Source organism: Syngnathus floridae, chromosome 16, assembly GCF_059516105.1.
Source record: "Syngnathus floridae isolate MCC-2025c chromosome 16, RoL_Sflo_1.0, whole genome shotgun sequence".
Classification (NCBI taxonomy): domain Eukaryota; kingdom Metazoa; phylum Chordata; class Actinopteri; order Syngnathiformes; family Syngnathidae; genus Syngnathus; species Syngnathus floridae.
The window spans coordinates 3005057-3032631 of record NC_142428.1 but is presented as its reverse complement, the minus strand read 5'-3'; the positions used below and the strand labels follow the sequence as shown (position 1 = coordinate 3032631).

At 47.8% G+C, this 27575-nt stretch overlaps 5 protein-coding genes across 6 annotated transcripts; 3 read left to right on the top strand and 2 right to left on the bottom strand.

The window, feature by feature from the left end:
* Window positions 1–459: 459 nt before the first annotated feature.
* Window positions 460–4342, top strand: arg2 (arginase 2). Its single transcript, XM_088400212.1, has 8 exons — window positions 460–832; window positions 915–987; window positions 2453–2627; window positions 2701–2860; window positions 2942–3036; window positions 3108–3212; window positions 3286–3422; window positions 3499–4342. Exons 1-8 carry the CDS (start codon window positions 719–721, stop codon window positions 3690–3692), a joined length of 1053 nt encoding a protein of 350 aa, XP_088256338.1. The 5' UTR covers window positions 460–718; the 3' UTR covers window positions 3693–4342.
* On the bottom strand, window positions 3932–6793 carry vti1b (vesicle transport through interaction with t-SNAREs 1B). The gene is made up of 6 exons (XM_088400216.1): window positions 6547–6793; window positions 6408–6466; window positions 5977–6156; window positions 5575–5748; window positions 5324–5385; window positions 3932–5199 (listed from the first exon to the last, which is right to left on the bottom strand). The coding sequence occupies exons 1-6, from the start codon at window positions 6641–6643 to the stop codon at window positions 5106–5108; spliced, it is 666 nt and encodes a 221-aa protein (XP_088256342.1). The 5' UTR covers window positions 6644–6793; the 3' UTR covers window positions 3932–5105.
* Window positions 6794–9501: 2708 nt separating this feature from the next.
* Window positions 9502–11787, top strand: LOC148385051 (uncharacterized). Its single transcript, XM_088400211.1, has 10 exons — window positions 9502–9670; window positions 9750–9895; window positions 9968–10080; window positions 10163–10319; window positions 10386–10457; window positions 10530–10622; window positions 10710–10802; window positions 10949–11046; window positions 11114–11288; window positions 11396–11787. The coding sequence occupies exons 1-10, from the start codon at window positions 9610–9612 to the stop codon at window positions 11540–11542; spliced, it is 1155 nt and encodes a 384-aa protein (XP_088256337.1). The 5' UTR covers window positions 9502–9609; the 3' UTR covers window positions 11543–11787.
* Window positions 11788–12033: 246 nt separating this feature from the next.
* Window positions 12034–14550, top strand: rdh12 (retinol dehydrogenase 12). 2 transcript variants are annotated; one of them, XM_088400214.1, is made up of 7 exons: window positions 12034–12185; window positions 12804–12919; window positions 13026–13181; window positions 13244–13348; window positions 13411–13620; window positions 13712–13901; window positions 13988–14550. In XM_088400214.1, the coding sequence occupies exons 1-7, from the start codon at window positions 12112–12114 to the stop codon at window positions 14088–14090; spliced, it is 954 nt and encodes a 317-aa protein (XP_088256340.1). In that variant the 5' UTR covers window positions 12034–12111; the 3' UTR covers window positions 14091–14550. The 2 variants fall into 2 exon arrangements, with proteins under 2 accessions (XP_088256340.1, XP_088256339.1); XM_088400213.1 differs by having other exon boundaries at window positions 12801–12919.
* Window positions 14551–15270: 720 nt separating this feature from the next.
* zfyve26 (zinc finger, FYVE domain containing 26) lies at window positions 15271–27410 on the bottom strand. The gene is made up of 41 exons (XM_088400810.1): window positions 27250–27410; window positions 26513–26807; window positions 26357–26432; window positions 26126–26212; window positions 25918–26046; window positions 25432–25765; window positions 25233–25357; window positions 24958–25122; window positions 24809–24897; window positions 24597–24745; window positions 24320–24517; window positions 23747–24250; window positions 23537–23664; window positions 23215–23461; window positions 22905–23150; window positions 22728–22826; window positions 22489–22662; window positions 22179–22418; window positions 22005–22110; window positions 21080–21888; window positions 20801–20997; window positions 20627–20731; window positions 20430–20552; window positions 19924–20344; window positions 19758–19853; window positions 19500–19687; window positions 19292–19428; window positions 19157–19185; window positions 18940–19076; window positions 18644–18864; window positions 18429–18576; window positions 18143–18352; window positions 17802–17996; window positions 17536–17733; window positions 17354–17434; window positions 17158–17288; window positions 16924–17059; window positions 16789–16848; window positions 16526–16708; window positions 16409–16459; window positions 15271–16353 (listed from the first exon to the last, which is right to left on the bottom strand). Exons 2-41 carry the CDS (start codon window positions 26722–26724, stop codon window positions 16126–16128), a joined length of 7392 nt encoding a protein of 2463 aa, XP_088256936.1. The 5' UTR covers window positions 26725–26807; window positions 27250–27410; the 3' UTR covers window positions 15271–16125.
* Window positions 27411–27575: the final 165 nt, after the last annotated feature.

Below are 27575 nucleotides of genomic sequence, written 5' to 3'. Positions count from 1 at the left end.
CCTCTGTAAGACAAATTGCATAACACGTTATAAATAATCACTCAATGAAAGGAGGGCACCTTATAATAACTCATGAAAATACACACTTTGTAGAACCTGACATAAAATTAATATTAAACGTTCTGCCCTTGCGTAGACGTCTGCGTGTGAGATGGCGATTCAACAAGTGATTGTGTAAAGTGATCCAATGTTTTTGACCGGCACGTGGATAAAAGCTGCGCTCGGAACAGATGTCACAATGTAAACAATCTCATCAATCCACGGTTCGCTACGTCTATTCGTGGAAATTTCCACCCTAAAACCTCACTGTGTCACGCACTGCATTTTCCCCCCACAGTTTCCAAACAGACCACGCCCACAATCCCAAACCCACTTATTTCTCCGCGTTTCATTGGTCGTCGTGAAGGTGTGTCACGGACTGACGTCACAAGCTGTAACACTAAGAAGGGGGGGCGCTCCCTGTGTGAACATAACGAAGTAACAGCACCTTTTCGATCGGGACATAAACAGCAAATACGATTTTTTTTTTTTTAAAAATACAGGACAGCTCTGAGTTTCTTTGGATTGTTTATTATTATTTTAAGTAGCTTCAGTAGGATTCCTTCAAACCGGAACTTGTGACGGTCCGGATCACGTTTGGCATCCGAACCAGAGGCAATAACGGGCCGGTCTTTCGTCAGACACACGGCGGAGACTCAAAAGAGGAGAGAAGAGAATCATGGCGCTCAGAGGACATCTGCTCAGACTTGCTCGAACCTGGTCGCTCGCAGGCGGTCAGCCAAGCCGAGCCCAGTCGGTGGCCGTGCTGGGGGCTCCCTTCTCACATGGACAGGTAAAACCATCCTATTTTAGCAGACAAAGCAAAACAATGTCACATTTATTCATGAAAAACGATTGTGTTTTATTTGGTATAGAAAAGAAGAGGCGTGGAACACGGGCCTAAAGTCATCAGGGATGCGGGGCTCATCGAGCAGCTGTCTGGTTTAGGTGAGTACCGGCCGGCGTTACATAACCAGATTTGAACCTACAGATTTTACCTCACCAGGCTATTCATAGTCACATGCGTATATATTTTACATACACCCGTAAGAAGACTTTCCTTAAAATATAATTGTGGGGATGTGTAATTCACGAACTATTGCAATTCCCTTTAATTCTTAATAAACTGAAATGGCGTCCCATCTCCACGTGTTCGTACTGCGCATGCTCAGAATCTGCAGACAATGAAAGTGCGCCCTTCCTTTGCCTCTGTAATCCGCAGTTTGCAAAATGACGCGCGGTTTCTTTTCTTTTTTTATTGTCTGTGAAAATTTACCCCATAGCGTGTCGCGGCACGTCCTACTCCCACGCGCGCCAAAACATCATAAAGGGAATTTGGAGCAAAAAAAAGCGACCAGTTTCATCAGCCCACCTAAAACCAATGTTGAACCCAATTTGTGGGTCAAAATAATGAACCCAACCTTGGGTAAATGTCACAGTACATCAGATCCGACATACAAAACACAGTACATGCTTCTGCGGTCGCTATATTTACACTCAAAATGGAATGCGTCTGATAAAAAGGACGTCCTGTATGTTCTGGCGCGTGCGTGCATGCGTGTTTGCACTCGCTTGCACTTCTGTGAACTCTGGAGAACCGTGAAAATATGCTCGTGCATATTATGCTCGCTAAAATGAGTGCTTAAATTGTGCTGACGGTTAATTGATTGCTCAAATCCACTTTTATCTGTAATATTTTTAATGTACTAGACCTCTATTGCAGTACATTATTCTGTTATGGCCATTTTTTCCAATTTTGATCATGCTAAAAATGAGGGGGGGAATACAAGTATAATTTTTCAGTGTTTTAAAAATTATTTTATTTGCTAATACAAATAATAATGCACAGAGTAGCAGAGATTTATTGGGAGTAAGGTTTTGTTTTTTGGGCAGGAATTATAATCAGAGTAAATAAATGAAAGAAAAAAAAACTAACTCAAGGCAGAAACCGTAATGATTTATTCTGGTGCACGATGTACCGATAAATCCAGGTGGGGTGTCTATTAAAAGCTTCGGGCCGCCACCATGTGAGCACTATACACAAGTGCAATATTGTGTAATAAAACGGATCACTTTAGAATTGTCCTTTAGTCTATTTTTGTTGTGGCTGCTCAAGGTAACACGCCATGTTATTGCGCGGTAAGACAACACTGTCATCTGACCTCACGTTGCCTCGGGTCGGAGAATGCCGAGACTGAAATCCGAGCTCGAGACTTGCTGGGTGTGGGCTGGCGATGCTGCGGAATGACTCATCAGAGTGGAAGCAACGCATGTAGATCTTGCGTCAGCAGATTTGTGCGATGGTTGCACGAATGGGGTTGCAATTTCGGTCGTTCAAATTTGGCGGCTGATGTATTTGAATGGCGTGAATGTTTGCACCGAGATTATACACGTCCATTTTGCGTCATTTCAGATTACGCCGTGCATGACTTTGGTGATCTCACTTTCCACTACCCGGAGGTGGATGAGCCCTACATGGACGTCAACTCCCCTCGCACAGTGGGCGCCGCCACAAAGAAGCTTTCGGGCGCAGTGAGCAGAGCGGTGGGTGCTGGTCACACCCTGGTCATGCTCGGAGGGGACCACAGGTAACCAGCTTGACTCACCAAAATATTATTGCGCAACCTGATTTATGATTTACCATTTGGTTCTCGTGCCAAGCCTTGGCATTGGATCGGTGGCAGGCCACGCCCAACAGTGTCCTGACCTTTGTCTCATTTGGATTGACGCACACGCCGATGTAAACACGCCCGAGACTTCACCATCGGGGAATCTCCACGGTCAGCCGGTGGCCTTCCTGCTCAAAGAGCTGCAAGATAAGGTGAGGGTGCAGGCGGGTCTGGAATCTTGACTATGACTCATCGACAAGTCATTTTTACCTGTCGCTGCATGTCCAACGTAGGTGCTGGATCTTCCGGGGTTCTCTTGGGTGAAGCCAGTTCTCTCCTGCAGGGACCTGGTGTATATTGGACTTCGGGATGTGGACCCCGGCGAGTAGTAAGGAGAATTCTGGAAGCTCGTCAACCTACAAAGATTTTTCAGTGAACCCTTTTGTGTGTTCTTCACAGCCACATCCTGAAGAACTTGGGGATCCAGTACTTCACCATGAGGGATATCGACAGACTCGGCATCCAGAGGGTCACGGAAGTCGCTCTGGATCACGTGCTGGCGAGGTAACGCTCGACGTCACGGGGCAAATATTCCATCCGAGTCGGATCTTTAAAACATCTTCTCGCCTTCCAACAGAAAGCAAAGACCCGTTCACTTGAGCTTTGACATCGACGCATTCGACCCGTCTCTGGCTCCCGCTACGGGGACGCCGGTGAACGGAGGGTTGACCTACAGGGAGGGCATCTACATCGCAGAGGAAGTTCACAACACAGGTGAAGAAATACTTTGATCGACACACTCACATTTTTCAGGTTGAAGATTTGCAACTTTGTGGTCCTGGATTTGCAGGTCTGCTGTCGGTCATGGACCTGGTGGAGGTGAACCCCGGGGTGGGGGCGACACGGGCGGCCATAGAGGCCACCGCCTCCCTGGCTGTCGACGTCATCGCGTCATCCCTGGGGCAGACGAGAGAAGGAGCTCACGGGGTCATTGACGAGATCCGCTCGACTAAAGAAGGCGACACGGAGCAGCTCTGCCTCTGAGTGCTCAGAGCAAAACAGCCACAGACTTCTTCCACGAACCCTAAAAGCATTCCAAAGTGTTGCATCCAAGACTACGAAAAAAAAAACTGAATCAAATAGCTGAGGAATTCTATTTTCTTTTTGATCCACTTTTTATTGTGCTGTATTTCATCGTGGAAAGTATTTGTCATCGTCTCAAAAGGTTTGCCATGTAAAGCCTAGACATTTTAGACGGCAAGGCGGACTAATTTATTTTGCTATTTTATGTATGAAGGCATGGATGCCTGCTATTTATTTTTTTTGTTTAGTTTACAAGTAAAGGGAGCTTGCCTCAAAGGTATGATTATATACAAACCAAAAGTGTTTTTGTAGACTAGTTAAAATAAGGAATTTGAGTACGCACTTTTGGACCAGCTGTGATTATTTTATTTTTTTATTTTTCATCACCAATGAAACCACTAATGCTACGTAAAGACTGAATGTGAACTATGGCTTTGTGCGACGTAGTAAATATCGATTGACAGCGACGTGATGTGGCGGAATGGGCAAAGGAGCAAACGTAGCATACAACATGCATGCTGCAAATTTTTTTTTCTTTTCTTACCCCACTCAAACCACTATACTGTTTATGTTCTTGTATTAAAGAGTTTATTTTCTGGTCTTCCATCTAAGTAATTTGTCCGGGTGCCATTTTTTGAAGTCCAAAGATTATGAAAGATTAAAGTAAAAGGTAGTTGTTACTTTAAATAGTTAATTTTATTTTTTTTAGGAGTTGCGTTACATTCCACCTTAGAACCACCACTTAAAAAAAAAAAAAAAAAAAGAACTCAAATATGAATCAACAAAAGAGGAAGTAGGTACTTGGCCATCATTGTAATCATTCACAATCATCTGACCAATGGATTAAATCATTTCAAGTCAAAAGCTGCCGTCAATCAAGAAGGCTTACAACAATATACGTGTGAACTAATCACAGTGATAACGACTGGCAAACAGTATAAACAAAAGGAAATGTAGATGGTTTCAACAATGCTAATTAGCAACCGTTTTGCCTTCATTATAGGAGAAAGTTCCGCATAGAAGTGTGGAATAAAGCAACTTTTTTGTCTACATTGATCAGAGTGTAATAATAAGTACCCTGAGCAATATCAAGTTAAAACAAGACAGTGTGCATCTTATATTGCTAAATGAAGTGCAGTACCTCAATTTACCACACCAGGTCGCTATGTTGTCATGCTGGTGTGTGCAGATGTCCAAAACTCCCTTCCAGAGGGATTTCTCTGGATGAACAGTCCCATCAAATAGTGCACATTCAATTCTGTGGCTCATGTGGTGAGGAACGTTCATCTCAAGTGAACTTTCAGTGACACGTTGGACCTTATGGACCCAAAAGCGGGTTCCGAGAGAATTCCACTACCTTCCCATCCTCAATCTTCATCGGCGAAAGAACTTGAGGTAAACCACAGCGCCTAGAATGGCCAGTTCCATGAGAATGATGACGGCGAGAAGCAGCTTGTTTGTCATGAGCCTGGCGGAAGATCAGCAAAGTACGTCAGCCAATGATTTGAGTTACTAAAACACGCAGAAAAGGAATGGCTTTCGACGTGGGAGGTTCCACGGTTAGATCGCGTCAAATCCTGGCTCACGCTTACCGTCGTGACATGGAACGAAGGATTTTGCGAGTGCGACTGAGGTTCTCCCCCGTATTTACCAGCTGCAAAGAAAAACAAACTGGGTGAGGGATAGGAAGTGCAACTACCTCGTGCTCCCTTGACATCTAATCTGTAAACAAATAGTGCAGCTCGGCATATGTTCATGACATGCTTTTGGAAGTATTTGTTCATTAAGTGGCAGAATTTACTACAAGCATCACATTGCAGTTCGCCATTTTCAAGACACTCACTCTGTCCTTGGTCCGATCCAGCTGCTCCCGCTGCCCGCCGAGTTCCTCGATGATTTCGGTGCCGATGTTCTCAGTCTCGATGGCCAGGCGCTGACTGCGCTCGATGCTCTGGCTTGCGTTGTTCAGCGACTCGGTGCCTTGCAGGAGCAGGGCTCGCTGCGACTGCACTCGTGTCTGGACAAAAGGGGTACACACTACTAGTTAGAAGCCATTTTAACCATGAGCCACCCTGTCGTGCCATTACAAGTGGTGGTCGTGGCCCTCCTGGTCCACCCCTATTAAAGTGTGCGTGCACAGCCATCTCAAAGAAACAACCCTGACCTACTGTTCATCGCAAGTGTTGTGACGGTCCTTCAAGATAATCATGCCAGTCGAGTACGTCCACATTCTTGCCACACTCACGCTTTGTTGGTTTTGCGATGAATAGATGCTGCCATGACTCCCGTCCGACAGCAGCGGGCCCGAGTTCTTGGCGTCCCGCTGTAGCTTGGCGAGGTCTCGTTGGTAAAGACGCAGCTTGGTTCTCATGGGATTCCGGTAGGATGGTGGAGCATCACGCAGCTCCTCTTCCATCCCCTGCAGCTGGGTTGAAACGAGGACACAATGATGCATTATTTTTTTGCATGCTAGAAAGATATAGGCTCTACAAGGGACACCCCTAGATAACATTCACAGTGTCTTTCTATTCTCCACAGTGCAATTTCCAACATACTGCCTCTTTAAGAATTGAATCTTGCAGCTCTTTTTCTGTATCTAGCTGGATTGTGCAGGTCACGTGTAGCAAACATGACGGTTTGCTAGCTAACATTCCCAAAACAATCAGGGTAGCTCACAATTTCCTCCGCCTCCAAATTTCTTTCGTCAAAGGCCCTCAATAAGCTCTTTTTCTCCTCTGCGGGTGAACAAAAACACAAAAGGTGTCAAATGCGTTGCTGTGCAAGAGAATTCTAGAATTTGATATTTGTTTTGTACCTCCATGACTCCTCAGCAGCCTCTCTGGCATTAGCTTTAGCTCCTCGTACAGGGACCTATAGATTTCGTGCAACTTCTCAAATTCTTCCGACGACATCGTAATTGACCAAAAACTTAATTTTATCTTCTTCTGGTGGGTAATTAAGGATTCCAAGGAGAAAAATAAGAAATTTGGGTCAAGATGTGGGCAAGACAAACTATTTCCGCATGATGGTCCTCGGGGTAGAGCAGGGGAGGGGGGGGGGCTTCCTGACTAAAAATCAAACAAAGTGATTTGAAATCCTATTTAAATATGACAACATTATATTCTGAATGAAATTATAGTTACTAAGAATATAAAAGATAAAAAATATTGTCTATTTCAATTTATAGTCAAAATCAACGCATGAACAGTTTATATGCAGGCGCATTTTGAACACCTAATATTGGTGTCTTCTGGGTAATGGAGTACACTTGTAGTTTTTTTCCTGACGTGTTTAGGGACTCGTTTAACACAAGACATTTTTATGGCTGATCATATCATAAAGTGAGAATTTTACAGGATAAAAGTAGTAATTGATTGCATAACTCGTAGGCACCATTCTCTGAAAGACTTTTGATACGCGGCTTCCCCCTAGTGGTATGCAATAAAATCCATCGAGCCATTCAAATGCAGCGGTTAAACTTGGCATAAGTTCTGCAAAGATTGACCTCCACATAAATTTGGATAAATGATTGCTATTTTCTGACATCAAACGATGACAGGATTTCTGATGTTTTACTCAGCAATTCTCCACATATTTTGTTTTTCTAGTAAAATGAAACTAGCTTGTATTTTCAATTGTATCAAAATCAAATTTGGATTGATTCCAAAGGCTCTGTTGGCAAGATGAGGAAGGCCGCATGCTAACACACGCACATGTCCGCACACACTGCTGGGAATTGTTTCTTAATTAATAATTTGTGTCAATCTTCCTCAAATGTAGCAAATGAAGGAGCACTTTGTCCTTGGTGCAAGTGTATGAGTCAGAGAAAACAGAGTAGCTACAGTGCCTTGCGAAAGTATTCGGGCCCCCTTGAACCTTTCGCCACATTTCAGGCTTCAAACAAAGATATAAAATTTAAATTTTTTGTCAAGAATCAACAAGTGGGACACAATCGTGAAGTGGAACGAAATTTATTGGATAATTTAAACTTTTTTAACAAATAAAAAACTGAAAAGAGGGGCGTGCAATATTATTCGGCCCCTTTACTTTCAGTGCAGCAAACTCACTCCAGAAGTTCAGTGAGGATCTTTGAATGATCCAACGTTGGATACAAAAAGATTTCCCAAGCTTTAAAGATCTCAAGGAGCACTGTGCGAGCAATTATATTGAAATGGAAGGAGTATCAGACCACTGCAAATCTACCAAGATCTACCATCCCTCCAAACTTTCCTCTCAAATAAGAAGAAGACTGATCAGAGATGCAGCCAAGAGGCCCATGATCACTCTGGATGAACTCCAGATAACTACAGCTGAGGTGGGAGAGTCTGTCCATAGGACAACAATCAGTGCACAAATCTGGCCTTTATGGAAGAGTAGCAAGAAGAAAGCCATTTCTCAAAGATATCCAGAAAAAGTCTCGTTTAAAGTTTGCCACAAGACCTGAGACTGGGACAGAGATTTATCTTCCAACAGGACAATGATCCAAAACATATAGCCAAATGCTATGCCAAATGTCGATGTGCAAAACTGATAGCGACATACCCCAAGCGACTTGCAGCTGTAATTGCAGCAAAAGGTGGCGCTACAAAGTATTAGCGCAAGGGGGCCGAATAATATTGGACGCCCCACTTTTCAGTTTTTTATTTCTTAAAAAAGTTTAAATTATCCAATAAATTTTGTTCCACTTCACCATTGTGTCCCACTTGTTGTTGATTCTTGACCAAAAATTAAACTTTTATATCTTTAGGTTTGAAGCCTGAAATGTGGCGAAATGTTGAAAGGTTCAAGGGGGCCGAATACTTTCGCAAGGCACTGTATTTGTCATTGGCTATTATTTCCAAAATTATCACTGCTTTACCATGCATGCCTCATCATTAAATGTATCTTTACACCTTTTGCAACAATGTTTTTCCACCAGAAAGGAGGCAAAACTTCCTTTTAAAATAAGCTTGATATTGTGATGTGATAAAATGTTTGGACTTCTCGATACTTGCTGTAGCAGTTTGAGATATGTGACCTTGATGATGGTCCTCCATGTGCTTCAGCACATGTACTTTTTGTACTCATGCTAACCGAGGGTGGCTAAAACCTAGCTTGCGTTTTTGTTGATATGTTGCTTCATCATTTGTTTTCAAATATCTGGTGCTTCTAAAACTACAATTATCAATGCCTACGGTTAACATGTCGATAATGTTTGGTCTTATAATGATGGCTTGTAAATCAGGGGTCAGGTCTGGTATATCAAAAATAATATTTCATTTAAATATTTTTTTTTCACTGCAAGACCATAGACACCATTAGCCCAAATTTCCATGTGCATTTCATATAGTTACGTGTCTGTGATGGAATGTGTGGCCAAACACCTAAATTGCATGTAAACAATAATAAATATTTTAAATAGATAACATTATATATATTTTTTATTATTTAAAAAGAGTGTTGGGTCACAAATAACTCAAATTGGGTCATAAAAACAAACACACTCCACACAAAATATGTTTTTCTTGTTTTCTAAAAACACTGAAATACGATTTAGGACGTTTTACAACGAATAATAAACGATGTTTTTTTTTGCATTGATGACATTTTTGACGAATAAAAAACTATTGTTTTTATTGCGTTTAGGACAAAACGTGTAGGTGTTAAAACGTATGCAGGTTTTTTTTTTTTACGGTGAAAAGAGTGTGCGCCGCTGAACGCCCTTTGTCGTGGGCGTGTCGTCATCGACGTCATTGCTTGTAGCGCGCAACATAAAGGAGGTGCAAGTAGGGCCTTGGTCGTCTCAGCTGCACGGGCGCAACTCTCCTCCAAACATCGCACCGAGCAGACTAGATCCAAAAGTCAACTTCCACGGAGCATTGGCCAGAGGAGCTTCAAGATGCTCCATCAACGCAAAGAATTCTTCTTCCTTCTTTTGCTTTGTTTCCCTTTGAGCCGTGGTGAGATTTATTTATTTCATTTTATTAAATGTATTTATTCATTCATTTTAGTTATTATTACTATTCCTATTATTTCCAGGGCAATCTGAGTGTCCAACGGGATGGCTGGAGCGCGGGGGCAAGTGTTACTACTTCTCCAGCGACACCAAGACATGGAAGGAGGCAAATGCCTTCTGTTTGTCACATGACAGCAAGCTGACGAGCATTTTGGATGCCGACGAGAAGGTCACATGATCGAACCTTTCGCTCAGCTGTGCTCTCCCTCCCTCCATTCATCCGTTGCCTATTTTTTTGTAGGACTGGCTGAGGACAACATTCAGACAGGCCAAGGCTTGGCTGGGCCTGACGGACGAGCACACGGAGGGAGTGTGGAGTTGGACTGATGAAAGCGTCTTCGCCGAATCGATGGCGTGAGTGGCATTCTCAGATTTAACAGAAATGTTGTCGCTAGGTAGATTTGGCGAATCTCTGTGAATGAGGCTTTTGTTACAGGAACTGGGGGGAAGACCAGCCAAACAACTATGGAGAAGGGAAGCGAGGTGCACACTGCGCCGCCATGGTGACCCGCCTTGAGGGTCGCTGGTTCGACTACGACTGCGACAGCAGCACGGCCAACTACATCTGCAAACGGGCCAACCTCGAGTCCATTGTGCGGAGCATTGTTTTAGGTAAGGAGCCGTGAGGCTGAGCCAATCACCTTATGGCTTGCTCTCAGGTGGCGCCAAAAGAAAATCAAGTCTTGGACATCGGTGAAGAACAGGCAGCGGAGCCCGTCGGCCAGATAGTGGTAAGTGTGTAGCATTCTTTTAGGAAAGCAGGAGTGACGTGAGAAGCTAATCGCGTTGTGCGTTGCTTTCAGGTGGTGCCAAAAGGAAATCAAGAGTTGGATGTCAGTGAACAACTGGCAGTGGAGCTCGTCACCCAGATGGCCATTGCGGGAAAGGTGGTGCCTGTGAGTGTTCTCCTCCCATGCGGGGGCACTGAGCAGGAGGAGCGTGGCCTTGTGATGATGCCAACTTTTTTTTTTCTTCTAAATTAGAAACCAGAGGAAGCCAGCAAGACTGAGACCAATCTGCCATGTTCACCTGGTGAAGTCAGATGCTCCCGCAAAGTGATTCTGAAACCTAAACCTGTATGTCTTAATTTTCTTTTATGCCAAATGCTATCAAGCAGTATTAACTTGACTATTTCAACTCAATGAGATCATTGTAATATGACTTGAGTCACCATTGGACTTTGTATCGTTTGTATTCATTCTATTGCATTTTTTATTGTTAGTATTTCGGTGTGCCATCTCAAATCGGGGAGCTGGTTGGAGGTCTCAGGGTGGGCAACATCATCATTGTCAAAGGAAAATTCTGGAAGAACGCAAAACGGTACTAGGCCACATGCCCCTCAACTAAGGCCGTTGCCACAACAACATGTTTGTTCTTTACGTTGCAGCTGTTCCATCAACCTTGACAGTGATGGTACCCTCCTCGCTTTCCACATGGACATTCGCTTCGACTATTTAGGAGATAAGAGAGTGTTTGTGCGCAACAGCCTGGTGTCTGACCAATGGGGCAAGGAGGAGCGCCAGCTGACCTCTTTCCCGTTTGAGCCCGAACAGTTTTTTGAGGTGACAAGAATCACACACATCCCTGACAATATCACTTGCTCAGCTTTTTTGATTGATTTTTCAGTCACCATTTTGCTCCCCCCTTCCCCATTTTGTTGAATGTTCAGATTCGCATCCGGTGTGATGCCAATTCCTTCCACGTGACCCTCAACAGCGACGTCCACCTGGACTACAAGTACCGATTTGGCTTAGACAAGATCAAGCGTGTGCGTCTGTTTAGGGACGCGACGCAGACAGACGTCACCCTAATGTGATGACATCATCACAATGTCTGAAACAGCATTTCCTGTCTGGATATCATTTTGCATTCATAGCATTCTAAGCATACATATGAATATGAAACATTGTTACATTATTCTAACATGACTTTTTTTTTTAAAAATCATTTAACAATGCAGAGAGTTTGTTGATTGATGTTGATCTCCCCCCCCCCTTATATCTTCATTCTAATTTCAAAACTTGTTTATCCATTTTAAGTCCAATAAAACATTTACAAGAGCATGGTTGTTCATTCATTTGATGAAATGCTTTATTCTTGCACATGCTTTGTTATTTTTGCACCAGGTTTAATGGTCCATGACTAAAAAGGCACTATATCTGGGCTCAGGGTTGCTATAGCAACCTCAAAGTCCGAAACATTTTATTTGACGATTTCTTCAGCCCCCACACTATTTTTTCCCTGTTCGAAAGCTGTAAGGTATAAAAACTACAAATCCCATGATGCTCTTCGCTCCTTTTAAACCCCCACTCCCCCCTTTTTTCCCACACCGATCAGCTGTTGTGCTAGCAAGCGCCAACGACAGCATCCCTCCGTGCTCGAACGATGTGGCTTTTCATATTCCTCGCCGGCCTCGCCGTGGTGACGTTACTGGTGGTTTTATTCGCGCCTCACATACGGTAGGAAGCCATCTTTTGACGCTGACATGGAGCCGTGTGACAGCACAGATGTATTAGCATTAGCATGGCGAGGGATCCTTCAAAAGAAATCCAAATGTCTTTTTCTGCGTTGTATTTAATTTGCTCTGATTTCACACGATATTGATCCCCGATTGAGAATCAATGAGATCGAACATAACGGGGGTGTGTGTTGGTACGGTTTGGGCCAATCAGGAGGCTGCGCGTGGGCGGGAACATCATCTGTATGCGCGTGGCCAGCTGCGCCATTGGTCACGAGCACACCGCGCTTCATGGCGTGCTCGTACCTGCTGATGACGTCTCCGCCGTGCGCGCGAATTATTAAGCCAAGCCGCGACAGACTTATTATATTTGTACTTTTGCGGGGGTATTTTAGCACGATATTTTTTTAAATTGTGCTTATTTTACATGTGGTAAAATAATTTAACGGCAGAACTATTTTATCTTTTTATTTCTTTTGTTTGAAAAATAATGGACTGATTTCCTGATTTTCGCCCTGTAATTAGAACATCATTCTACAGATTTTTATTTTCTAACTATTCATTCTTTTCCGGATAATTTTATTTTCGGAATTTGCCATATGGGTGTTTTCCGCAGAAGATATGCGGCGGGAGGTGTGTGCATGTCAGCTGCTTGTCTGGACGGGAAGATTGTCCTCATCACCGGAGCCAACACCGGCATCGGGAAGGAGACCGCCCTGGACCTGGCCACTCGAGGTTACTTTTCGAATAAGGGCATTTTTTTTTCTTTCCAGTAATTCATTCAGAGATCGACAAGCAGTAAATGTCTTTCCTGGTTCAGACTATCATTTTGACCCATCAGGAGCTCGGGTGGTGATGGCGTGCCGGGACGTGGAAAAAGGCGAGAGGGCGGCAGCCAGCATCCGGGCTGCCTCGCCTGAAGCTCAGGTGGAGGTTCGGGAGCTGGACTTGGCCGACACTAGCTCCATACGATCCTTCGCGCAACAATTCCTTCAAGGTAAAAATCTGTCAACAGGAATGATGTTTGTTTTCTGATCAAATGTTGTCGCTATTCTTCAGACTTCACCCAACTTCATGTCCTCATCAACAACGCGGGGGTGATGATGTGTCCCTACACGAAAACTATCGACGGCTTCGAGATGCACATCGGCGTCAATCACTTAGGTGAGATCCAGATGGCGAGCGTCACGGAATTTTCCTGCTTCAATCTTTCCTGCTATTTCAAGGTCACTTCCTGTTGACGTCACTGTTGGTGGGCCTGCTAAAACGCAGCGCTCCGGCACGCATTGTGGTGGTTTCGTCGCTGGCGCACAACTTCGGCTGGATCCGTTTCCACGACTTGCACAGTCAAGGAAGCTACAACAGCGGGCTGGCGTATTGCCAGAGCAAGCTGGCCAACGTGCTCTTTGCTCGAGAGCTGGCGAGACGTCTTAAAGGTATACTTATGCGTCCCTCGAATAATCCGAAACATGGAAGAACCATTCAGGGAAAAAAAAGTGATGTTGAGCTGCGTGACAATTCTTCTAGGCAGCAACGTGACGGTGAACTCGCTCCACCCCGGCACGGTGAACTCGGACCTGACTCGTCACTCAACCCTGATGATGATCATGTTCAGCCTTTTGTCGGTCTTCCTGAAGACACCCCGCGAGGGCGCCCAGACTAGCATCTACTGCGCTGTGGCCGAAGAGCTGCACTCCATTTCGGGGAAACACTTCAGGTACAACTACATACACACTGTCCAACCTCCAAAGCACAGTAAATTAGGGAATTTGATTTTAATTAGATTTTTTTTTCTCATTGCAGTGACTGCACCCCCGCCTTCGTGGCTCCCCAGGGAAGAAGTGAGGAGACCGCCCGACGTCTGTGGGACGCCAGCTGCGAGCTCCTCGGCATCCAATGGGACTAAATTGAAGACTTTTATCCATCCTTTCTTTAATATAGTGGAATATTTTTGAAGCAAAAAAAAAAACAACAACAACTACAACTCATTTTTGTGACAATGTGAAGAGAAGGCAGCTGGATGTCTTGCCATAATGTGAGCGGTCCAAGCAGGGTACAACGACCAGCATCTTTCAGCCAATATTCTCTTTTTTTTTTTTTTAAGCATCTAAAACTGCTTCACGTCAGTGCCAAAATCTCGCAGGGCTTTTTTTCCCCCCAAACAATTAGTAAGCTAAGTGTTACTTGACGGAAATATATAAAGTAGGTGTTGGACGCCAGGAGGCCAATAGTTTACATACGTGGCTTTTATATACCAGTCAGGTTCGTTTGCCTTTTTAACCACACGTAACGTTCACGAGCAGAGTTGAATGTTTACATTTCTGTAAATAAACCCTTACCATTAAACCCAGGTCACTTATTTTAAACAGGTTTTGTATTTTTTTTTAAATTGTATACACTGCTCCAATAGATGGAGGTACAGCGGTCACGTGACACATAGAAGTAAATGGAAATGGATGCTTCATTATTTTAGCTTTACGTCACACAAGCGCAATCATTTGTCAAAATTCATCACTCCTGAACTTCCAAACGCTCGCTGCAAATATTAGTACGATCGATTTCAATATTGCAGCAAACAATTTTGGAGGTTGACAAATATCAAAGTCTCACACAAACATTTAAACAACACCCGACCTTATCGTTGCGTGCTTCATCCATGAAAAACAGAACAAAATGGAGGCGGTATTTCCAAACTAATTCATTAAGTGTTTGTTATTACCTGTTGGAAGCCTGGAATCTTTGGAGGCTCACAACGAGCACGTTCCTCGTCCGAGAAAGCCAGTTAAAAACTATAAATCTGTTGTAGTCCCAGGTTAAACTGCTTGTTAGTATAACCAGCTCCGAAAACGTGCGTAGAAATTCGTTCGAATACGCCGCTCGGTTAAGTGGAAATAATTTTAACCAATAGCATTTGACCGGAAGTCTCTTACCGGAAGTCCCTTTCACATTCCTTGCCCTAAAATTAGAATAAGGTGGCTTGTATATTTTTTCTAAAAAGACGGTTATATGATTATAAAAACAAATTATTTTTTATAATTTATTCAGTCTCTTCCACTAATCCTGCAGACATGACATCTGTAAAGCTGTTTACCAAATTGTAGGTCATTTTTTATTATTCAGCATAACAAAAAAAAAATTTGAAAAATCACGTGTGCATCATCATTTGTACAAGTGTATCAGCAGAGGATTATGATTTTCAATAACATGGAATTTAAAGTGCATCAGTGAGCAGATGAAGAGTGCAAGTACGTCTCAGATGCATCTCGAATGTGGCTTTTTCTTGACACAAGTAAAAGGCAGCAAAAAAAGGAGGAAAACAAAATCCCTTTTCAAGTGAAATTACTAAGTCAGTTGTTGACGTGAAAAATCATTTAAAAATGCAAAGGAAATTCGAAATATGATCACCACAGGAGAGACATAAAAACAGAGACGAATCAAAGAAGAATTCTTCATAAGAAGAAATTAGAAATAAAATGGATCCACAGTATCATCTCAGAGCAAGTCCCTGCTGCATCTTCAATATTCTCAGAAACACTTTAAAACTTGACATGGCCATATGGACAAAAGTAATGGGACGCACCTCTCCATGAATGCATGAATTAATTCACGGGTCACCAACATTTTTTTTTTTCCCCCCTCCAAAGTTCTTGCAGATCCTCACGTATGACTTCTGGGGATCTTGTCGGAAGTCTTCACACTGAGCTTCCTGTAGGTGTCCCAATACTTATGTCCACGCACTGTATTGGTCAAAAGTTTTTTAAGGCAAATTGAGACAATATTTTCTTCCCTTTTTTTCGATGAGGTAGAGATTGATTGTGGTTCACATCAGTGCCTCAAGTGCACTGCAAAAGGCAGTGTTGTTACGTAACAGTGCTCACATAGTTGAGTACATAAAGACTTTTTTTTTTTTATAGTTAATACAGTCACTCTTTCATCAGGAGTTATCTGGCCTGGTTGTTGGGTCGTCCCGGTCCCGCTCGTTGCTTGCCGTTGCCTTGCTGGTGGTGCTCCTGCAGCCACTGGCGGCAGATGTTCTGCATAACTGAGTCCTGAGCTCCCTCGGCCGCCCGCAGTACCTTCTGCACCAGCGGGCCGGCCCTGCTCGCCTCCATTTTGACGGCCAGCAAGTAAGCCGGGCGCAGTTTGTTGCAGAGCAGGTAGGCTTTGATCTGAGAAGGATAATTTTTTTTTTATATGTTTGACATATTGACAGCGGTGTCTTACCTTCATTTCTGTGCTCTTGGTCTCCAAAATGAGACTTTCCACTTCTTTCGCCTGACACAAAGACAAGCAAATATCAACACGGCATCTTTTCCAGCATCTTCCTAATCTGCGTCTTACGTCGGCCGCTCCCTTATCCGCCGCCTCCACGCAGCTGAGGACCAGCGCGTCGCCGTCGCTCTTGGTGGCCGTGCCCGACTCGCCGACGCATTTGAGCAACTGGCGCACCGCTCCGAATTTCCGGTGGCGGACCAGGCGCTGTCCGGCGCGCACGTACACTGCCTGCGCTTCCAGCTGGAAGTCCTACGAAGAAAAAAAATGACGGTGGGACATCTGGATGAATTTGATGGAGCTAAAAAAATTCAAGACGTTACGGAGCTGACCTGTATGACTCGGTACGCAATCCCAAAACCTTCCTCGATATTTTTACCCCCGAGCATCACCTGCAAACACACAAACGATAACACTCACAAAGAACATAAGATGTCCTGTCAACATAAAAACTGCGTGGACCTCACCTTGCAGGCCACCTCCACCTTCATGGGGCTGCCTCCAAATAAGGTGGGCGGAGGTCCCGCCCCAGCAGCAGTGGGCATCTCTCGACGATGCAGGAAGCGAGTCACCTCCAGCTGCAGCTCGATGGTGTTCATGTGCCTGAAGGCAAAAAGATAGACGTCACAAGCTACCGTTCAAAAGTTACATCGGTTGTTCTCCGCTGAGGAACGTGACAAAGCGTCAAATGGCGGCAAGACCTGGAGACGTCGCTTGATGACATCATCTTCCTGAAGGAGCTTCCTTGGGACATCTTCCTTCTGACAACGCCGCGAGACTGCTGCTCCTGCAGGTACGTCCTCAGGTGCTCTTTGGCTCGCACCAACCAGCGCTGACACACACCAAAGATGCAAATGATTGAAACTTGCCTCATTTTATGTGTGTGTGCGTGTTTACCTGTTGGTCACCCAGCTGCTGGTAGGAAGTGGCTCCATGAGTGAAGAAGCGGATGCAGGTCATGGCCGCACGCACGTGATCCTGTCCATGGAAACGCTACGTTAGCTTCTCTTAAAAAGCTCCCCACACTTAGCTCTGTTCTTCTTTTCCGACGACATGATTTCAAACTTCAGAACACGCACCATCATGAACTGCTGGATCTGGTAGAGGGTGTGGAAGTAGCCACGCCGTTGCAGCCACTGGCAGGAGGCAATCAGGTAGCGGCTGCACGCCTCCAGGCCCGGGTCTAGCTTCTCCAGGACGTCCTGCAGCATCCCCAAACGCCCTCGCTCAAGTGCCGGCTGCAGCACGCCCTCCAGGAACACCTCGTCCGGGGCGTCCTACGGGATTACACGTGGTTTACAGACTGGGATCGGATTTTGAGCAAACGACAAAAAAGGAAGTTTACCTTGGCGAGGAGGTAGGAGATGGCCTCGGCCATGGCGTCGTGGCGCATGTGGAAGCTGACCAGCGCCAAGTGAGTGGCGTACGCGTTCAGGTAGTAGAGGCACTCTCGGTGGAGGATGCTCCTCGGATACTCGGACCTCTCGCTGAGGGCCTCCTCTAGCTCATGCAGCGATGCCAAGATGTCCTCGCTCAAAGACTTCGGGAGAGAACACGAAGACAGAGTCACAATTAAAACTTGGCGTGGTCACTAGTTGCTAGGCAGACTTCATGAATATCAAGCAAGCAGGTCTGGCCTGGTGGTGAGTTTCACAATACACAAAGAGAAACCGGCTTTGGAGGTACCGTGGCCGAGAAGGGTCTGATGGTGCTCTCCAGGTGCTTGACAATCTCCTGCAGCAGCGTGGGGCCCAAGTTCATCTGGTTGCGGTCCACGGGGGCCTTCAGACAGCGTGCAAACTTCTCCCGCGCCGCCGTCAGGCTCCCGGCCTTCAACGAGGCCATGGCCCACGCTTGCCACACGGCGGCCGGGTCCAGGCCGCTTTTGGTGGACACCTTCACGATACATGCAGAAAATGGCGGCGCTGATGGTTATTTTGATTCTTATCTTGTATATAAGTGTGTCTCTCACCTCCACGGCCAGCTGGTAATACTCAGCTTCTAAGAGCTGGTTTCGGAGCCGCGTGACGGCGACCGTCTCGAGGATGTCGTCCAGGGAGGGAATGTGTTTGTAATTGGCCGCCACCAGAATCTTAAGCACGTCCACTTTGCCGATGTAGCTGCGGAACGAACGACGAGGTCAGATTGAGGTTGGCTACACATCAACGCGACGTTTGAAGGCGTCACCTGTCGCACAAGGCCAGGTCCTGGTTGCGTCCCACTTTGACGAACATGAGCTTGGCGCTAAAGAGCAGCTGGCGCATGATGTCGGTCAGCAGGCAGGCGTCCACCTCCGGGTTGGTTAGCTTTCGGGAGAGCGTGCGACAGTGGTCGATGAGCTGGTGGCCGCACGCCGTCTGGTCGCCGTGCAGGGACAAGATGGCCACGCACAGGTGGGCGCTAGGTGCCTTGGTGCATAGGGCAATGCGGATTTTAAATCCCGACTCATACAATTCATACTTTGCCACATTCTTGGCGCAAACCTGCTCGTAGTAGAACTCGTGACGCAGCTGCTGGTTTTGGTCGGGATCCGTGGAGAGCCTGATCTGCCTGGGGGCGATCTCAGGCAGGTGCAACATGCCGTCGAGAGCGTCCTCCGTTAAAGTTGGGCTCCCCGTCTCTGCGTGGAAGGAGAACAAGTCTCGAGTGAAAACTCCCAAATAACTGTGCGAGGCAAAGAGGCCATTTATTTGTATTTACCTTCACTTGATTCCAGCTCGTCATCAGAACTGCGGAGGAACAAAACAAAATAAAATTCGACTCAATATCCTTAAATACTAAGAAAAAGGACATCATCATCAAAAAAAGCTGCTCGGAGCGTTATCTCCTACTCACTCCGGGTGAAAGTAGGTGTAACACTGGTCGCACACTCTGACTTCCTCGCCGGGACATCCATCGACGGCCATTTTGCGCTCCGAGCAAGCTTGACACACCAGGCGGCCGCAACGCCGACAGTGATGCCGCCGATTGAACTGAGGACAGAGACGATATCTTCATGGTTGTCACTTCTAGCAAGAAATGATTTTTTGGCTCTATCGCTCACCATGGTAAACCTTTCGCGCCGGCACACCATGCAAACGTGCTCCTTGGTGTCGGGGACCCAGTTCTTCTGGTCCGGGGGCTTTTCGGGCGGCTGGAATTTGCCGGACGAGGACCGCTTCCTCCCCGCCGAGCCTCGGTCCCGCTCTCTGTCGCCGCTGTGAGTCGAGGAGTTGTGCGAGGGCGTGCTGCCTAGTGGAGAGGCGGCCATGTTTTATGAAACCCATCATGGATTAAGTCACCTGATCAAAATCAGATTTACTGGCGGAGGAGGGCGTTGAAGAGTCCACACGACCGGAGGTGCTGCTCTCTTGAGCGGGACACTGCATGAGGGCGTCCTGCAGGCTGATGACAGAGTCTGGGAAAAAAAAGGCGTCATTACAGAACGAGCTTCAGGGGCAGACGTCCCGTCTCAGAACATCACTGACCGGATCTTGACCTCTCTCGAGGCGCGCACGTGAACTCCAAGGCCTTGCGGGCGTACTCGGACAGGAGCCTGTCGACGGCGTCCGGCCCGAAGCCCGCCTCCTGGTCGGCCAACAGGTTTCTCAAGGTGCGTACCGTGGCGTCGGCCCAGTCCACCTTCAGGTTCATGAGCATCTGCTCCAGCATCAGCAGGGGCTCTGGCAGCAGGGGGAAGTAGTCCTGGCGGGCGGGCGGCGGCAGAGCCAGCAACACCTTGGAGCTCAAGTTGAGGGTGTGGATGTGGCGCCGGCGCGCCGGCGACACCTGCCTCTGGAAGTGCAGCGTCATGTAGTCGGCCAAAAAGTGGCAGGTGGACAAGCCGGGACGGCGGTCCAGGGCGCGCTCGCACACGTCCAGGCCGCAAACCGCGAGACCCTCAAGAAGCTAAACAAGCCACAAGAGAAGACTTGTTGCTACTGGTGTCTCATCAATTGCTCGTTATGGTTCTTTTTTTTTGCACAGCTGGTACCTGGAAGGCCTCATCTGTCTGTTCCTTATCCAGAAGATGCAGCAGATGCTCCGTCTGCAGCTGCAGTGTCGACTGCTCGTTGACGGGGTAAAGCTCGGCCCACTGGGCACACAGCGAAAACTCCTGCGGAGAAACTCATTCTTGAGCAAAATGTGTATTTTCTGTTTGTGTGTTCATTAAAGACGAGTCGGACACACCTTGGCCTCCAGCATCCGGGTCAGCATGGATTCAGAGTTAGCTTTTGACTCGGTCTTCAATTCCTGCCAGGTAACCCACGGCAACGGCGGCTGTAAGGCTAACATCTGTCACCAGAAAAAAAAATTGCTGATAAATTCCATTTTCAGCCCAAATGCCATTTTGTATAACATTACTCGGCCGTAGATGTCCAGCTCTTTCTTTTTCCGCAGTAGGTCGGCTCTGAGCGAGGCTTCCGTCTCATCGTCCAGGCAGAAGTCCAGAAGCTCCGCGCAGGCCGAGAGGGGCCAGCGTTCCATGACCTGCAGGGCCACGCGGGCGCGCAGGTTGGGGTCCTGCACGCGGAATAGGTGGTCGACGCCTTCCTCATCGCCTTCGAGGGATAAACAGCAAATATACATTTTCATCAGAAAAGAATTTGGAGAAAAAAAAAAACATCTTTTGACCATCCTCACCTTCTAAGGCAGCCCAAGCAAGCAGGCGGTCCCTTAGCTCTCCCTGCTGCCCACAGTCAGGCCCATAAAGCTCCAGCAGCCGTAGCGCCCGGTCCACGTCCTTGGAGGCTAGAGCCTGCTGGAAGGCGTCAACAGCGACCCCCCTGGCGGCTTCCTCTCGAGGTCCGGCCAGCAGGAGTCCAACCAGAGGCTTTCCGCACACCCGTGCGCCGAGCCCCTCGTCGTCAGAGAAGGAGGGGCCCAGCACGGGTTCTGCCATGGCATTCAAGTAGGAGCGGAGCACGGGGAAGTCCTGGAGGAGCGTGTCGGCCTCACGTGAAATCTGCTCGCCGTCGAGCAGCGCCTCCTTGCGACCGCTGCGGAAGTATCCCGACCAGCCTGTGGGCTGAGAGCGGGCGCCCTCGCCTTTGGATGCACTCAGGCACGCCAAAGCCGCCACCAAGGATGAACGAGATTTGAGGAAAGCCAGGGCGGATGGCGTGAGCAGAAACGATGGGGCGGAGGTGGGTGGTGGTGAGGGGTTGGCGGAGGAGGCGGAGCTCGAGCTGGAGGTGTCGTCCAAAGAGACGGACTCGGCGTCGGACGTAAGCTCGGTCATGCCGAGCGTGGAGGCGTGCTTGCCGGCGTGGCGTCGGAGCAGCAAAGTCAAAGCGGACACGCTGAAAACCGCATCGTCTCTTCGAGCCTGAACGGGATCCTGGACCTGATCTGGAGAAGTCGTCCCCACGTGCAGGACCTTGCAGCATCGCTGGATGATCACCTGCTGGACGTTGAGGCCGAGCCCCGCCTCCCGCAGCAGCGACAGCAGCCTAGACAAGCACCATTTTATTTGAAACTTAAGAGGTCAAGATCTTGAGAATGCACAACGATGAAGTGAAAGTCATTTCAGGTCATTATGAAGCTGATCAAAATATAGCCGGCGTACCTGTCAGGTGACACCTGTCGCTCAAACAGCAGGTAGGAGAGGAGCCGTGAAGGAGCTTGAAGCAACACCGGCAACGGATTCCCCAGCTTCACCTCGCTTGTCTGGTCTGAAGCAAACAAGGAGTAAGAAACCAACGAGAGCTTCTCCTCTCATCGTCCTCCGTCGGCAACACACCTTCGGATCCGAGGCTGCGCACCAGCATGGCCGCCAGTGTGTCGACGTAGTCCAAAAAGGTGCGGACAAAGTCGGGCCTAGCCAGGTCGCCGTTGGGCTCGAAGGGGCACAACCGGTCCAGGGAGCGGAGCAGCTGCTTGATGCCGCGGCGCGCCGGGTGAGCGTCCAGCTCGGACGCCTTCAATCCGGCCTGCTCCGACAGCAGCGCCATCAGGGAGCTCGATGACGCTGAGCCGCTCTCTAAAAAAAAAAAAAAAACAAACCATCATTTATCGATTCGGTGACGATTCCGTGCGATGAGCGTACTGACCGGAGACATTGGCCGCGGAGCTGAGAACGTGCAGGGTGCTCGCTAAGCGTTGCATCAGAGCGAGTCGGGCGGAGATGCACTCCTCGCTCAGCGTGGGGTGGCAACACAGCAGTACTTCCTGGATGCAGCAACCAAAGGGGCTGGACAAAACCTGCTCCTCCCCCGCGGCGACCTCTAAAAATACAAGCCGTCAGCAGCCATTTTTGGCCACTCACCCGCCATCTTGGCTGAGAACTTACTGCTTGTGGGATGGTTCAGAATCTTGCTCATCTGCTGTAAAACCAGAGGAAATCCGCAGATGTTCTCAGGACGAGGATCTTTGGGGTCCACTCGCACGCCTGGGGAAAGCCACAGAGGGAAACTTTTTTATTTTTTTTATTTTAGAAGCTTCCACCAAATTGTAGTCACGTTCTCACCACTGCCGCTAAATCGACGCTCGGCCGTGTCCAGCAACTGCCGAGACGTCTTCCACAGTTGGCAGTGGCAGCACGCCAGGTCAAAGGCAGCCATGGCGGGCGGGCTGAGCTCCTTCAGTAACGTGGCCACCAGCCCGGATGAGTCCGACTGGTTGGTCCAGTAGCCCTCCTGCAAGGTCGGGAGAGGGTGGGAAGGCGTGCTGAGGAGGCGATCGGCAATGTCGGAGATGGAGTAGAACGCCACGCCTGCAGGGGGAGCCAATATCAAATAAGTCAAAGCTTGAGTGAATAACAGATAATCCAATCTCACCTGCGGCTGCAGCGCTTCCGATGGCCTGAAGGGTGGAAAGTCCGCTGCTTCCCAGTCGGCAGCGCGCCGCCCCGGCTGCCGCCGGGCCCGAGCCCAAACCCTCTGAAGACGAGGAGGACGACGACATGGACTGGCTCTCCATCTTCTGCTCCACTCGTCCCAGCTCCACCAGCACTTCGGTGTAGCGCTCCATGAAGGCCAGCTCGCCGCAGGAAGCCGACGCCTCCAGGTCGAAAACCAGAGACACCTACGGAACATTTATCGAGTGGTTTAAAACGGGAACGGTTCAGGCGGAGTCGACGATGCTTGTTGCCATAGTGACCTGATGGGCCTCCATGAAGTTACCGCGCCGGATGCAGGACTTGAGTAGAGACTCCGGAGGAGACAACATGGCGGGGATCAACCAGCTGTGGGTAACAGACGCCGCGTCCGAACAATCTCCTCCCGGCTCTGAAAAATAGAAAGGAAATAAATCAATTAAACAAAATTGCATCATTATTTGTGGAAAAATACTGAAATGGTAACATCTCACTGCTTCCGCTGCTCCGATTGCTGGTGATGATCTGCAGCCTCCACTGCGCCTCGGCCGTGCGCTTGGACAACCTCTGCAGGCGGGTGTCGAAGTTCCCGGCCGCCACCGAGCAACCCACGCTCTCGGCCACCTCCGCCTCTCTGGGAAGCGCTCGCCCTGCCTCCTGTCCCTCCTGCTGGCCCAGGACGCACATGCCCTCCAGGCCCTCCTTGAGCAGCTTCAGGATACCCTCCACAGCCGCCGCATCCGCCAGGAAGCCCTCGCAGTCTCCGACCAGGTGGGCCAGATCTAGATCCGCGCGGTCCTCCTCCTCGGTCGCCTCCGGCGAAGAGGACCCTGGGTTAGTTATGGTCACGTCTTTGGGGCTTTGTGGAGAAAAGTCGGCGCTGGAGAGGAAGAGCAGTGAGAAGATGTTCTCCAGCAGCTCCAGGCGGAACATGGCGGGCACAGCCTCCAAGTACAGTTGGCACTCGGATAGGTAGTGCTCGAGCAGCGACTGGCGACCTAAAAGGGCAACAAAGACATATTGAAGGCTATTTTGCAATGACAAGGTAACAAAGTGATGGCGCAAACCTCCTGTCGAAGTGGCGGCGAGGCTCGGGTCCGTCCCCTCCCAAGCCGCTTTCTGCCGCTTGGCTTGACACTGGCCGCAAGCGATGCTCTCGTGCGCGTTGACGCACACAGCGTAGATGGCGTACTTCATAACGCAGAAGCCGCGGAATAGAATGACGCTCCTCTGCGCTGAAGGACTCAAAACGGCTTCGGCGTCATCTGTGGGACAAAAAAACGAGGTTGCAAAAAGAGAACACGATGGTGATGGGCTGATCGTGAAGACGAGCGGCGCGCGGACTTTGTGCAGGATCTGGCGTTTGCTGGAGCAGATCGAGAACGCGACGCTCTTCAAAGCGAGCCAGCGGAGTCAGCGAGTGTAGAACGTAGAGGGACGAGTGATTGTCCAGACTGTGCAGCTGGCCCAGCAACGCCTCGTTGGAAACTTCTCTAAACCAAAAAAGAAGAATCAACAAATGTAGCAGACCACAAAAAAAAAAAAAAAAACCTTACGGGTTGTTGTTTTTACACCACTCGAGTATTCCAAGCTGGGAGGACAAAAGATTGGCAAAGTCCTGCAGGACTGAGTCATTTGCTGACCTCTGATAATAAAACAAAAAATATTAATTTAGCACCATTTATCACATTTGATTGATTCCAACCTGCTGGTGATGGAGGACGTTGAGCAACGTGCGAGCCGAGCCCAGACTACGACACTGCGTCCACCCAAGCAGCAGCAGAAGGCGACACAGCGGCTGCAACTCGGAGTGCAACATGTCCCTCAACTGAGAGAACTCCTCGTGTTTGATCAGGTCCAGCGCCGTCACCTACATTAACGAGGGCATAAATCGGACATCTGACTCACAAAAGCTGTGAAGTTGGAATCCAAGACCTTGATTTGAAAAAAAAAAAACAATTCTTGTGGATCATCACCTACCAAGATCTGCTCCAGGAAGTGCTTCCCACTGCTGAGGCACTCAAAGTAGACCATCTTCCACGCGGACGGACGATCGTCATGGCAACACAGACTGAGAGCCAGCTTCTCCGACTCGGGCAGGAGAGCTTGGATCGCCGAACGACACGCTGTTAGTTTACAAAACTTTTCACGGACGAGAGATGACCGGGCTGGACGGCACCTTGCGTGTCGGGCGCGCTCCTCAGCAGACGATCCCGCTGCAGCCTCAGCGCGGCCGAGCAGTACGCCGAGACGAGTGCGTCGCACCGCGGCCGCAGCAGAGAGCTCAGGATCATCTCCTCCTTCAGGGGTCCGCATCTGGATGCCCACAGCGTCTCGCACAGCGCCTCCATCTGGCCGCTAACGGTAGACGGATTCGATGGCATCGAAGCCAACACCGAGTAGATCTCCTCCACCCACTCGTTTCGGGTCTCGGAACTCGTCTCAGGCTTCGAGAGTTTGCTCAGCAGGTGGAGGACGAAGACCTGCTGCAGGAATGTGTCGTCCACGCTCGACTGTAGTTGACCACAATAAAATGAGAAAAGATAATAATCATATTGTTTAGATTAAAACAAATAATAAATGTAAATTTATAAAATAAAATAAATTTTTTTAAGGAAAAAAAAAAAGGGTGATTTCTTCTGGGGTTTTACACGAATGCTGTTACCTGCAAGAAATACGTGAGGCACTGTGCCAGTCTTGGTCTCTTCCTCTCCAGTAACGTTTGCAGACAACGCTCCACAGCGGTATGAGTCGAACTTGAAACATTTGTGCCCGCAAACACGTCATGCAACTGCTGCTGGAACAAAGTCACAAGATGAACGCACATCTAAAGAGAACATGAAGAACGTCACGAGGAGAAGTAAGACCGCAACCTGGAGAAGAACCTCTTGGATCCCCTCGGAGCACAGATGTTCCAGCAGCAGCAGGAACTCTAACTCGTTTCGGACACTGGGGGAGACCTATCAAAAGTCAGAATGCACAACTACGTCACATGACCGTCCCTTGTCAATTCAGTGAATATCTATTAGGCAAAAATTCAATCAGCTCACTATTTCATTTTATAAAGGTCATTCAAAACATATTGTAAATATTCTGTAAATTACCCGGTCTTCGGTGCATTGCTCCAAAACCTGCAGCCAAAACCAAGCCAGCTTGTGTGGACTGCCCACAGGCTCCCATCTGGAAAAGAGTTCAATTGATGGAAGGATCTTTTTTTTTTTTTTTTTTTTAAATCGACTAATCAGGCCACTTTGACTCACTTGAAACGATAAGGATGACACACGGCCACTTTGATAATCTCCCGCACTTTCTCCGAGATGTCCCCTTTGGACGCCACCAGCTGCGGGACACAGGCGCTGGCCAGCTCCCACTCGCCGCACCTCAGGCACCGCTTGAAGTAATCGAAGAGGTCCCGTAGCGAGGTTTCCGCCTCGCAGCCGAAGGGGTGCGTGGCCGGCGCCGCTGACTCCATTTTGGATTGAGCAGGGCAGATGAGAGGGTTTACTAGAGGTCAGTTTTTCCTACGGCCAAGTAGGACACTGGCAACCTCTTGACCTGAAACAAACAACCATAAGGAAAAGTTGCCTTTTTGAAAATCTTTCAAAAATAATTTTACCTGATATAAAGATTACAGATTACATTAAGAAGAAAGAAATAAACACGTTTTCGTCAGATTTGAATGGATTAAAATTGGCATACTTGATCATTCTTGCTACTGCTTTCAGTTAGTTTGTCATTGAAGATGTTTTTGGAGCTACCAAACACAATAATCAGAGGAAAAAAATCCACAAAAACAATTTGACTCGCCAAATCGACTGTTTAATCCAAATGTATTGATCTTTTGCAGTGGTTCTTTGAACACATGCCCAAACGTCCAGTTAGCGTTAGCATAAGCATCAGCATTATCCAACAGTGAAAGTTCACGTAAACAGAAACAAGGATAACTCAAAGATGACAGCACAGTTAGAAGGCAGATAATGTTAATGGAATTACTTACTCGTGTTTTTAAGTCATTTTAACCGAAGAATTTGGACATTTTCTTGCCCTGTTCTGCTACTTTTTCGACTGTCAATAGGCGGTCACGTGAGCAAACCAGCTGACCGCGCCGAAGCCAGTTGATTGGGTAGAGGCTGATGCCTTCAGGGACCATCGAAAATACTATAGGGAGAACAAAATTGTTTCAGAAAGGTTAATTCAAGTCCGTTTGAGAATTTTGTTTACTATGGTGTTTATTTTAGGTGTTTACTTTAGTCCTTATTTTTAAACAATGGAACAGAAATTAATTTGAATTGTTTTCCTGAAACTGAACACAAAAACGGGGAC